This window comes from Condylura cristata, unplaced genomic scaffold (genome assembly GCF_000260355.1).
Source record: "Condylura cristata isolate star-nosed mole 26May11 unplaced genomic scaffold, ConCri1.0 scaffold00026, whole genome shotgun sequence".
Lineage (NCBI taxonomy): Eukaryota > Metazoa > Chordata > Mammalia > Eulipotyphla > Talpidae > Condylura > Condylura cristata.
In genome coordinates, this window is record NW_004567127.1 from 2,160,926 (window position 1) to 2,174,596 (window position 13,671).

A 13,671-nucleotide genomic window follows, 5' to 3' on the forward strand; every position below is an offset into this window, starting at 1 on the left:
CGCGGCCCCCGCCCGGCCACTCTCACCTGCTGAGATTTCACCCCCACGGCTCCCCCTTTCCTCCCGGGCCCTCCCGCCCGTCCCTGCGCGGCGACCGCGGTTCCGCGTGGGGAGGAGAAAGCGGATCCCTCCCTCCGCGCTCCACGGGTACTGCCACGTCCTCAGCTCCGAGCAGCCCGCCGCGCCACTAGGCTCCGCTGTGCGCCGCCTCCCGCCCGCGGCCCCACCTCCTCTCCCGGCCCCGCTGGGGCTGGGGATTAAAAAGCCTGGAGCTGCAGGCGGGAGGAGGGGGGAGAGAGGGTGGGTAAAGCGGAGGGGTGAACACGGTAGAATTTAGTAGGCGCCCCCACCTCCAGACTACGGGGAGCATCCAGGAGAGAGAACAAGTGATTCTCCCCTCGATGCGGGGGGTGGAGAGTGGCTTTCGCTGTGCTGCATAATTTGTGCTTTACTAGATAAGAAAGAAAGAGCGCACAAAAGCAGCCCTAAGAGAAAGTCCTACAGATACCGTGCGGACGCAACTGGTTAACCAAGATCTTAAAGACAGTGGACAAGAAAAGGGCTTTTTCAAGAATGCAGACGCCAGAGGCTGGATTACCATTAGCAAGTCCTTCAGGTTCAGGGAGACCGCAGTCCTTATTTTGTGGCTCAGAAAGGTAGAGAGAGACTAGAACAGACTCGGCTCTTTGGGCAAGAGTGCGAGTGCTAGGGAGCCCCGCCTCTGCAGAGGCTTCAGGTACTGTGCCGGCTCACGACTACGCCACAGTGAGTTGCCCCACCGTGGGGTATGGAACGGTCATAATTCCCTGGAGTCCCCGGCGCAGGCATGTTCCAGTTGTGATACTCAGGTTAAATTTCACTAACTCCACCGTGTCATAAGAGTAGCAGCAGTCTGCACATCTGACGCCCACCTCTGGGACAGAGACTCCTAAACCTGGGGACCTTCGATTGCCTTCAAGGGCACCTCCCAATGACCCGAAACTGAAGGAAGGTTGGTTGCATTACAAGATGTTGTAAGTTTTAGGTGTTCATTGACCCAGCACTTCTTAAGGAGGATTAAATGAGGTTGATTTAGGGCAAGTGCTTGAATAGTTTGGCTCATTAATAGCTAACAGTGGTCCCTCGATATACTAAGTGGGATTCTTTCAAAGAACTTAAAAATGTAATGGGACAATGCATATAAAATTGCATTGCTCTCTTGTTTAATCATGAAGTAAAACCTCATGATTTTAGCTTCCGCATGAGAGGAAAGGACAGCCCTCAGCGTTTTGGATTTCCCAGTTTACAAACATTTGCTGATGTGATTTCACTTAAATATACATTTCTGGTTCTAAAAACAGGAATGTGCCATTGAGTGCAGGTAAAATTCACAACAGCTGCAGTTTTGCCTGCTTCTAGGTATATGAGCTTCCAAGTCAGAAGAAATCAAATAACAATCTTTGGATCCAGAGAGAAGCAAGGAGTAGACTCCCACGAGGCCAGGCCACTGCCCAAGATTCTGGTTCTCAAGAGCAGCAGGGCTCAGCGGTCCCTAAGAGTGCCCGTTAGGGCACTAATCAAGGCCTCCGCTTTGGCAGCTGCCCCCTTTCCACTGGAAAATGCTCACGAAACAAGGTAATGAAATAAAGTGCTCTTGAGCAAATGAAATATTTTGTATTCCTTAAGAAGATTTTGCATGGGGGCTGACAGTCTCCAAACTTTAATGACAACACACATCAGTGTTTGGTGAAAGAGCTTCAGTACCAAGGTAGAAGAGTCAACTCACCACTGAAGAATATGTTTTCTCTCAGTAAAAGTCAATGTGCGGAAAGGGAGCGCTAGTCCAGCAGCCAGGAGAACACTTACCCATCTGTTTGAAGATGGCGCCTACTCAGTCACAGAAAAGATATTTTAAAACCGCATCTCCGGGTGAGGAGGAACTATGGAACTAGAAATAGCTCTAATGTGAGCATTTGGCATTATAAAATAATTTAGCCCCAACCAAAAGATCACCGGTATACAAGTAGATAACAAAACTTTTCATAGATACAGAAAAAAGTAAACTTACAAGAAAAGTCAGGTGATAAATTCAGCATTTTGTGACTCTTGTCAGCATCGTCTTGGTTGAGATTCTGCACACAGCTAACACTGGCTAGTAGGGCAGTGGGCAAAAGGGCTCAACAGAAACACTTGATATTTCATGCATCTGGATTTTTAGCGAGCAGAGTATATTCATATTTTTAATTTTAAGAATTTAGAAAATATTCAATTTATAAAATAATCTATTGTTAGACCTGAAGATTGTGCCAATATGTTTAAACTAACATTTATATGTGAAAAACTAAATAAAGGTTCAAAGGATTGCTACAAGTCACTAAATAGTGATTTAACTGGAGAGGAAATTATGGAGATTTATTTTCTTTTATTTATATTCTATCACTTTCTATAACAAGCATGTATTACTTCTCTGATTAGGAAAAAATTTAAGCAGGTAAGACAAACACATTGCTGGTGTTTGCTGCATATGATCCAACACTAACTAGCACTAAAAAAAGAATGAACTGATGATACCCACAAACATCAATCTCAAAAGCATATTAAAATTCAACAAAGCAAAATACTTACAAAAAATTAGTGGATAATAATAAATGAAGTGAAGCTTCTGAGGGTAAGAGAGAAAAGGGGTGAGGGAGAGTGTGAAGTGTCCAAGAAAAGAACTTGAATGCAATGTGATCCATATCAACTTCAAATAGTAAAAACCCAAGTGTCCAGAGATGAGTAATCAAGGAGTATATTTAACCACAGAATTTTATAGAGCAAATAAATGGATGAAATCATTGTATATGGTGTGGGATGGATGGATGTAAACGCTGCTTAACAAAAATGTCAGCTTCGATATCATTCTTGAAATGTGATTACAAGTGCATGAAGTGGGAAAAAAGACAAAACTCCTCTAAGCCAGGACAGCGACTGCATCTGCAGATGAGGTGGAGACTGTGGGTGAAGAGGACAAGACCAAAGATCTCTGGCAACACAAACTGATCTAAGTCCTGTTCTAGGTAATGTGTAGGGGTGGAATCACTTTATGGTGACTTATCCATCAGCACAATGACAGCCGTCCAATGTTCTCCATGTAACTACGTGTCAGTAACTTAAAAAAAATAGCTTTGAAAACTGGGAAGGTAAAAGACCAAACAGAAAATTCAGAACAGTTTCCTTCCACGAGCCTGGAAAATACTATATTATGTGTCTGTGCAAACCACACGGCAGACGCTGAAGGCTGAGGCAAGGCATGTTAAGGTGAAACTTGGGGCTTTCTGGTGGCTGATTCCATGTAAAGCGTGTCAAAGGCACACGATGAAGGGTACAGGATTCAAATTACAAAAAGCTCTTATGAATTAGGCAAGCTAGGAGTTGCTTCAATAAGCAGTCTGCCCTCAAATCAGATCAATACATTCACCAGCACCTGCTTCCTCTCTGCCCTGTGGCAAATCACATGTCTGGCCCTTAACTTCCTAGTTTACAGAATAGATTAGGTGAATTGAAGCAAGGATTTTCAGTATATATCAAAAGGATTCTTAACAAGTGTCGGAGAAGATGTGGAGAGAGAGGAACCTTTACCCTTCGTTGGTGGGAATGAGCTCTGCGGGCCACTACGGAAGGGGGCCTGGACTGGTCTTAAAAACTAAAAATAAAATACAATATGCCCCAGCAATCCAACTTTGAAGCATCCCAACAACACAAAGCCAACTCAAAAAAGCGCACGCTCCACGTTGTTTATTGTGGCTTCCTTACAATAGCGAGGCCATAGATGAGCCTGCCTAGAGGCTCCGCGAAGAGTGCTGGTTTAGCCACACAATGGGGTTCTATCTGGTGACAAGAAAGATGAAACATTACCATTTCAGCGAATGGAGGGGACGCGAAGGGGTTATGTGACACAAGTAAGCCCGAAAGATAAGGGCACGTATTGGCCACTTTCACATATTTGAGTAATAGGAGGGAATAAAGCAGATGCACGGACAAAGCAAAATAATTATAAACGATCAGACTGTGATCATGCAGCTGGAGGTTCTGTGGTAAATAGGGAAGGTGGAGGGAGAAAGAGACACGGTGGGTGAGACAGCGATGGGTCAAAACAAGCAAAAGAGCAATTTTCACACTGTGGCATGCAGCGGAGTGCCCTGGAGAGCTTGCGCACATGCAGCTGCTGAAACCAGCTCCCGCATTTCTGACTCAGGTTAGTCTGGGGTGGACCTGGGGTTCTGCATTCCTAGCAAATCCTCTGGGCATGCAACTGCTGTAGTCGGGAAGCCACACTTTGAAAATTACTGAGTTAGAAGATCTTTACAGTACTCAGAAAAATCTCAGCCAAAATATCAGAAGTTCTGCGGGTTAAACGGCAAAGCCCGTCACTGAGGAAGCACTTGCAAACCAGATAATGGGGGGCGCTGCTGTCTCACGGAGGGCAAGGTGCCTAAGCACCACGCCGGCAATCACCTTTTGCACAACATATCTTTGTTTTCACCTCTAGCTTTGGGGGACTAGCTAGCATCTCTTAGAGCTGACACCACTTTTGTGACTCAGTGCTGCTGAAAGCTAATTCTGGACTGAGAGGGAGTTTCCAAGAGAATCAGTGAGGCGGAAAATCCCCATGTCCTAAACCAGTTGTATTAGATTTCACTGCCCTAGTTATGACATTAGATGTAGACATTCTAATTGCTAAAAAAACTATGCCCCCCCCCAAAAAAAAAGTGATGCTGGCAGAGAAACCAAAGCACATGATGAAATGCAAGACTATCAAAGTCGAGGCAGGGAGGTTTATAGTGGGCCTTCAAGCAAGTGCTTGAAGCATGACTTCCCGGTGCTGGTTGGAAATCTTTGAGGAGTCAGAAGCAATTACATGATGCCTTAGTTAATAGCACAATTATTTTGAAACACTTGTTTTAAAACCAGATTTCCAGTCAGTTCCAGCTGCAGGCCACAGCCCTATGGTTACCGGCAGAATCCATTATAAGACTGTAAAGCAATATAAGGGGCTTTCAAATTTAAGTCACTAACTGCCCAAAGCAGTTTAAGTGAATTTTAAAATATATGTTAGTCAGTCAATGAGCAAGAATTTAGGCAGACTTACTATCTCTTTCCTCTGCCTGCTGTGAGCTTTCAGTCAAGCTGAAGGGGAGAGCACGTACATGCCACAATGGGAACAACTGATTGGTGACCAACGTGGTACTGACTTAAATTCAATATGTGGACTTCATGGGTTAGTGTGGGCTGACAGAGTCGAAGGAGGTAAAAATGGGTTGAGGTAGGTCTTAGGGTGGAGAAGACAAAAGGACTCCAGAATACAGAAAACAGCATCGTGGAAAGCCAAGGAGGCTGGGTCAGACACAGCCTGCAGGTAAAAGGAGACAGAGGTTCTGTGGGGCGTTTGGATGACCAGGCTCCTCTCCAGACATCTAATCTCTATAATTGCTCATTCAAAGAACATAGGTGAAGGGCCAACTGTAAGGTTGACACCAAACTATAAGGGGAACTCGGTGACGAAGACTTGGTTAATGTTTGACAAAGGCTAGCAGATTGGAACTTAAAGTTGTGACCTTGAGCAGGATGGGCTGGAATCCCAGGGAGAGATTTTGGGACTAAGCCTTAAGTTTGTGTGTTTCCCTTCCTTCACCTGAAAGTTCCTTGTGCATTTGAAGTCCTCAGCAACAGTCTGATCAAGTTGTAAACAATTCCCCTTACCGGCTGCTTCAAGGATCAGAACTATAATTGCCTTAACTGATAAGACCTATTTCTGAGACATGTTACCAGAGAGGGTTATGTCGGTCTTTGGGGAGACTGATGTTGGGGAGACTGATGTTGAGGGAGGACTTGCCAATGAGTCTTTAGAGTCAATATTTATCAGCTTAAGAAGAGGATACGAAAGCTGCTCTATAAAAAGAATCCCCTTATCTGAAGTTGACTGGAGCTGCCTGAGCTACTAATCCCTGCAAGGTTTTCAGGCTCTGGAACATTTAGAATGCATTCTTGCCTTAACCTCCACTCAGATCTCTCCATGGTAACGCTGGGACATTTGCTATTTTAGGAAGTACGCCTCACTGCTCACACAGCTATTTACATTAGGCTCCAAAAGAGATAGAAATGCACTGCTGAGTGTCTGCCTCTTTGTGTAATGGTAAGGTCTGCTGCTGACTGTCCATCTCTCCTTACTCTGTTGTCCTGTCGCATTTTTTAGGCCAACCATGATGAAATTACATGTTTGTAAATACTGCCTGCTGGGGGAAAATGAGGTGAAAAAAAACAAGAGCTTCTCTGGAAGGGTGTACCTTCACAAGTCACCCTCCCTCCCACCTCTGCCCCCAGGCCTGGCTTCATCTAAAAGCGTCTTTCGAGGCAGCTTCCTCCATTCTATAGATGGGAAAAGCACCAATAATGAAACAACTGCCAGGCGTCCCTGTAGCTTTGCAGGTTCCTTCATTATAGAAGAGCAAAAGGCCCTGTGAACGTCAGTCCATTGGATTTTCTGGCTTTCTGGGAGAAGCTACAAACAGCGGCGGCTTGACAGTCACTGCCAAAGGCTTCTGCACTCACAGATCACAAGCTGTGGCTCTGCACAGAGACGGGACTGCAAACAACCACATGGTGATGCCCAGCAGGGCAACCGATGCTCCCAGGGGCTCCTAAGCATCATGAGGGCACGCTCCAGCTAAAATGAATGGGACACCCACTCTGTCTCTGGTGAAACCTCTCGCCACCCCTGAGCCTCTGGCCTGTACCCCAGTTCTGTATGCACAAATAAATAAATATTAAAAAAAAAAAAAAAAGAATGGGACACAATATGCTGGCAGCCATGAGGGAAATCACTGGGAGGATTGTAAAACAATGAAATCAAAGAGTGGCATGAAACTGCACTGTTTGTGGAAAGAAGGCTTTGAATTTCTGCACTCCAAGGTGATAGCTGAGTTCACACTTTCATACTGGGTCATGTGAGGGACAATGGGAAATGTGGTGAGATGAGTTTTCAGGACACGGACAGCCCCAAGTAGATGTGTGAGATCTGAGAGCTCTCCCTTCCCTAAAAGCCAACTCAGGTTCTCACTCACCAGGGTGGCGCCATGAACCAGCCTTCATCCCACCAGCTCCTTAGCCCCTAAACCTGGCAGGGGTCTCTGGGGTGACTGCTGGAGAGGAGGGAATTCGTTAGTCCCTGTGGGGCATTTCCAGGACTTAGAAGATGAAGGTGTGCCTTTGACATTATCGGGGTGAGGTCCCTCTGGTGGCAGCAAAGGCTGGGTTTAACACCGTGAACTAAGATGTGCCCTACTGTAGGGACAGGATGACATCCACAGCAAAGGCTCCCTCTGCCACTACGAGCCAGAGTTGTTGCACCTGACTGCATGCAGAGGGGGAGACAACGCGCTTGTAACTGGGTCTCAGAATGTTTTCACCCCTATCTAATTCACAGAAAGGACTACGTGAAGATGTTAGATCTTGTTTCAAGCCAAGATCTGCTACCTTAGGAGGTGACCCACTGGTTCCCTCAGGCAGCCCTCAGTCTAACCCACTGCCAGGGCAGCCCTACAACATGCAAATCATGTGCTTTTATTCCACTTGCTTATTTTATTTTATTTTTTTTAAATTTTCTGTTGCCTACAACATGAAGTCATTAGCTTGGCACTTTCCAGTCACTGTCACACATCTGGTAACACCAATCACTCCTCATTCCCCATGCATGTTCTACACCACAGCCTATCTTGTTTCACCTGCCTAGAATACATTTATATTTCCTGCCTGGTGTACTCAGCTTTAAAGGCCTCAGGTCAAAGGTGCGCTCCAAATAACATGCCTCAGAAGCAAATATTTACTGAATATTTACAATGCACCAAGTATTGTATTTGATATTACAGTCCGGTTTTGGTTCTTAGTTCACACGCCAATCTCTTATTGGATGATAAATCCTTTAAGCCAGTGCTCCTTAGACGAGTGGCTCTTATTGTGCAACTGTGCCATCTCCTAACAGCATTTTGCAAATTCATGGAGTTGTTTCCTGTTTTGGTTGTCATGACGATAATAAGAAGTACAAGGGGTAACCCATAACTTGCAATGGGAAGGACAAAGCATGTGCTAAAGGCTGAATGACTTGAATGTTCCATGAGGTGCTGACGGATTCTGGAAAACTATTTATATAATCGTCTGAACCAAGAAGTCATTTCTGCACCTATGTGCACACAATGTTAACACACTGGCTTTTCCATGAGTTAAACTGCTAGGTAGATTGAGAGGATTGGTTTTGTCTGGCTTGGAACTTTGCCAGGAATTTTTCACCTTGACATTGCCACTTGCTTGCACGTGAATGACGCAACTGCCTGCACCAGACTGCATGTGGAGCTGTGGTGTTCACAGTGATGTCCCGCAGACACAAGCACCTGACTATTTGTTTCTTATTGTTACACTCAATAAATTGCATATTACAATGAACACTTTTATTGTTTATTATTTTCTTTTTCTATCTTACATGTCAGCATATACTTTGCAGGGCTGTTTTGAGGTTTAATTTGAATTCATATATAAGGTATTTAGAATAGCTTTTGCATATTTACTTACTTGTTACTTAATTAATTGAGCTGCTGCTCATTTTCAGCATAACCTTCCTTTCTTTCATGCTAACACAGATGATGATATCAGGAGTTGGCTAGGTACTTCCTAAATGTTATTTCCAACCCTTACAAATAGCTGAACATTACAGAGGCAGGAACTGTACTTGGAGGGGTTATGTAACTTGTTCAAAGGGATTCATCTAGAATATGTTAACACTGGGATTCAAATTCCAAAATCTGAGCTCAATTTTTCATATCACCCAGCTTCTCTTGTTCAAATCTATGAGGCTTCAAACTAGAGCCAGTTACTGAAGGATCAGGAGAAACCTTCCTCTAAATTTGGACATACTGGCATCCTTCCATCATCAGTTTGAACCACTTGAGGCCCCAGAAATCACTTCAACATGTCTCTCTGTCTAGGTCGTAGAGCAAAAGCAGAACAGAGACACAAGCCGTTTCCTTTGGGAGAAAAGGCTGCTTCCGAGGGTTATGGCCTGCTTAGGAGAAGGCTGCATCCCTGGCCAGGCTGTTGTAGAAAAGAGGACAGGACATTTCTAAGCACTAAGTAGTACTTGGGGCCCATCTTTTCCTGCTTCAGAGACAGATTCAAAGTGGGGAGGGGGGCAATGGGCTGTGGGGGATGCTCTGTCCTTCACATCTTGAAGAACCCATGATGAGAGGCCCCTACGGGACAGCTTTGCAACTTGGGCATCAGCCTGTGTGCCTCACAGTGGCCCGCCGGGTATTAAGAGACCACACAGCTCACAGATTGGGGGGGGGGGTGGCCCAGAGGGGGCAAGCACCTCCAACCACAACCACCCTCAGGAACTAACTTCAGAGTTGCTACAGACACACAATCATTTCCTATGAAAAAGATCACAAACTGTCTCACAGAATTAATAGTACCATAGGATCAGGTTTGTAAATGTACAAGTCAGAGTCATCATAAGAAGACATCACAGGGACCAGGCAACACTGACCAATCATATCTATTTGGTATGATCTGCACGACTTCCTGCATCATCCCAGCCTACACAATGTCATTATCCTTTGGATGCTGTACTTATCTTGTTCTAAGTGTTTCTTTAGAACAGAACATAAACAATGATGTCTCTTCGGAGTTAGAATCTTTCTGCCCTTCAAATCTGTTCTGAAACTGATACCAAATCCATTCTCCTTATTTGCATTGCAAATTCTGAACAATGTACGCCTTGTCAGTGTGGACCAGACACTGATGAAACCAAGCACGAGTACACTGACACACTCAGGTGCCGGCAACAAAAAATAAAGCAAAGAGAGTGATTTCATTTCAGATTTTGCATGAATATTACAGCTTTCAAAGTGCTCCCCTTGGAGCGACTATACACCTTTCCCAAAGAAGCTGGGCTCCTAAGGAAGATCAGAATTTTAGGAGACTTTGGATATTATTTGAGCTCACTTTTTCTCTCAACGCAGACAGAAGCTGAGACATGTTATGTCCATATTCGTGGGGTTAATAAGCATCAAGGTAAAACTCCCATCCCCCTACTTCCAGCCAAGTACTTTCTACTTAAAAACTTTTGGGAATCTTTTAGAAATGCTCCCTATATTTCCACATGTATCTTACTAAACTTTAATTTTGACTTAATTTTAAAGTCATAAACTTTAATTTTGACCCCATCAGTCAAACTACACACATAAACCTCATCTCCTGAGCTTTTTAACCAGGGCTTTTCAATCAAAATGAAACCATACTCTGAACAGTGTACAAGCGTGGCCAAGACAGGGAGTTCGTCTGTCCAGCTGTGCTAAGCACCAGGCTGCTGGCCTCCAGGTGAGAAACCCACTCATTTACTGCTCCACCTTCCAAATGCTCCCACGTGCCATTTGGGCCGCCACCACAGAATGGTTGGAAGCCCTTCTTGAGATGATTCATGTCGCTGTTCTGGTCACCCTACTCCAACCTGTGATTCTGTGAGCCAGTAACTTAAACTGCACACATTTTGTTTTATCATTGGTAAACAAAGACACCTGACTTCTTGAAAAAGGATATATTTAAGGGCTCCTTTAGAAGATATCTTTTTGGGCCCTCCCTGGTGGCACAACGGGTTAAAGCACAGCACTATGAGGCTATCATGGCCACTGTAGCATGAGTTCAATCCCCAGCCAGGGCGCAGCAGACCTCTCCTGTCTCCCTGCTGCTCCCCTCAGCAGTGTACTTCATCAGTCGGCCTGTTCTGCTCCCCACTCTGTTTCTGGCGAAGCCTCTCACCCCCTGCACCTCTGGCCTGTACCCCAGTTCTGTATGCATAAATAAGTTAAAACCTAAAAAGAAAATATCTTTATAGTAAATTAAAAGTGGACTGCAGAAGAATTCCTCTATGGTAACTTCTAAAAGCAATGATATTGACCAAGGCAATTATTCTCATTGCAGTAAGAATTCTTTCTCCAATAGTAAATCAGTGTGGCAGGCAAAATTCTAAGATGGCCCAGGGATGGCACCAGGGTCCATCCATACCTTTGTGTGGATGGACCTGCATGATGGTGGGCAGCTCTGCTGACGTGCTCATCAGTAGAGTATGGCAAAGGGGCGGAACCACCGATATACAGTTCTGTCATGTGCAATGGGACATATGTGACCAGTGTAATTAAGGCTCCTGATTGGCTGACTTCAAGTCGACCAAAGGGATATATGTTGGTAGTCCTGGGAAACCTGGCAAGCCCTTTAAAAGCTAAGCTAGATGTGTGAGAAGCCCCAGGCCTTCCCCACTGCTGGCTGCCACACTTCTACAGCTACAGAGAAGAAAGGCGTCCAGCAACCCGAGGGCACTCAGTGGAAGCTCCTGCCCCCAAGCGAGCCTCCGCAGGTGGAAGCAGCCCAGTTGACACCTGGATTTCAGACTGTGGAAGCCGGAGCAGAGATATCACCTGCAGGGTGGTATATGGACTCTAGGCACACAGACACTGGGGGATAATACTAAGCGCCAGTTGTTTTAAATCACCTAGTTTGTGGTAACTGGCTACATGGCAATAATCACCACACACTCAGAGACACACGACAACACAGTGGTCTGGAAAGCAGAACATTCCACCCGGACCTCACCTGCACGTCCATGCCCGTCGGCTCCTCCAACAGATGTAGCAACTGCTGTTTCTCTCGAGATAGCTGTTCCACAAGCTTCTCCTGGGCAGCCAGGTTCTGGCTTAGCTCTTCAATTCTTCTGGAGGAAAGAAAAAGTAGAACAACAAAATTACCACACTACTATTATTGCCACTATACTCCCTCCAAAGACAGCACAGTCCAGCACAGTAGATTTTATCTATTGTAAATTGAATTCTTTGGTATTTTATTTAAAAATAAAGCTATGTTTTCTCAGTCCTCACCCCCAAATACAGACAAGTGGCATTTTGCTTAAATTTTTGCTGGGTTCGTGGAGCTCCAGAAGCCAGCCAGGAATCTACAAGTCATAGGCATGCAGCTCTTGGAAGCACCCAGAAGGTGTGTTTTTATTGCTGGTGGTGGGGTTTAATCAAGGCGCTGGTCATGTGAAGTTGAATAAGACACAGTCTCTCCTCACTCTCCTCTGCAGGCACTTAAATTCCTTTGGTGGGTGTATCAGGGGGTTGGAAGTTGGGGGATATCGTTCTATAAAGTAGTAACAGTAGTTGACTGTGGTACTACCACGGGGCACTAGGTGCCATGGAGACTGATGTTTACTGATCTCAGGACAATTTTAAACCAGGACCTGGGCCTTCATGGCTATATGTCCGCGCGGGCCTGAGCCTGGTGCCTGCCACACAGAGGGCTCACTCCACGAGAGCCATGTCTCCCGCTTGCGGCCATTTGACCATGCTCTCACTTAGCCCTGCTTGGGCCTCTAACTGCCCACAAGTGAGTTCTGTTTATGGTTACCCTGGAACACTCAACCCGAGAAAGAAAATTCTTTGCTTGCAGGGTTCCTAGAGTTTTGCAAAGGCAAAGGGCCACTGTTGAGTCCTTAAAGGGGAAGTGCAGCTGCTCTAGGGTCTCGCAGCCGCAGGAACAGGCAAGCGACAAATCCACAAAGGCGCCTACTTGTCCCTCTGCTCCAGGGCCTCCGCGTGGTGGTCAAGCCTGATCTGGCCTCCGAGTCCGCCTCCCCTGTCCTTGGTGACACCCTTCAGTTTCTCTGAAAGTTCCAGGTTACACTCTTTCTCGGCTTCCACCAGCGCTGCCATCCGGGCAGCTTCATTCTTTGCTAGCCTGGACTCCTGCAAAAGGAACAAAAGGTGAAAGGCTGCAAATCCCAGGTGAGCGGCCTTGGAACACTTGGCGAGTCTGGGGAGCAAAGGAGGAAGAGAAAGGTGATACCCAGGGACAGAGGGGCAGGAGGAGAGAAGTGAGAGGGCCCCTGCTCCTGGTTCTTGGGAGCCCCGCTCACCTCCTGCAGAAGCTGGATCTTGTTCTCCAGGAGCTGGTGGACATGCTCCGTCTCCTGCTGTCTCTCTTCAAACTGGCGCCGGAGCTCGGCTTCATGGTGGCTGTTGAGATTCTCCACATCAGCCCTAAAGCCGCAGAGCACCGCCAGTCAGAGCCAGCACTATTGCTTATCCGTCAAATGTTTTATTCATTCAGTCACACTGATGGCAAGAAAAATGTTTTTTCCTCTGCAATTAGTTATGAACGGTTCTTTCCAACCTGGTATTCTCTTAGGGACTCTAATTTGTTAGTACTCATCAATCAAACAGGCTAAACTTAACTCCACTGTGGCTTCAAGAGGAGAATCTTTCATTGGCGGGGGGTGGGGGGTGAGGGGGGAGGAGGCAGAACTCAGCACCCAGTTTCACTGACGGGTCCGTTCAGATTGCTCCCACAGAGCTCTGCTAACTCCCCACCTTTCTCTCTATTTGCATGTAAAGTATTCCCTCCATTAGATCGCTAGAACAGAATATCCTTTTGGAGAGCCACAGAAACGTTCTTCTCCGTTCTTCTCCATTATAACCCAGACACTGTCCTGAGTCAGGCTACCTACTTAGCTTCCCTGGTTTTGTGCAGACTGCAGACATTTAATCTATGGATGTCCAGGGCTCTTTGCTTCTCCAGCGTCCCCAGGACGAAAGTCCAGGCACTACCACA

The 13,671-nt window shown here is 45.9% G+C and overlaps 1 protein-coding gene across 2 annotated transcripts in view; it reads right to left on the minus strand.

Moving 5' to 3' along the window:
- The window catches only part of PDE4DIP (phosphodiesterase 4D interacting protein), a 131,945-nt gene that overhangs the window by 62,654 nt on the left and 55,620 nt on the right, over positions 1-13,671 (minus strand). For both annotated transcript variants that reach the window (XM_012730071.1, XM_012730072.1), the window contains 3 exons: positions 12,977-13,100; positions 12,631-12,806; positions 11,659-11,776 (listed from right to left, as the gene is read on the minus strand). In XM_012730071.1, coding sequence (XP_012585525.1) covers positions 11,659-11,776; positions 12,631-12,806; positions 12,977-13,100 — 418 coding nt within the window. The remainder of the gene's footprint in view (positions 1-11,658; positions 11,777-12,630; positions 12,807-12,976; positions 13,101-13,671) is intronic.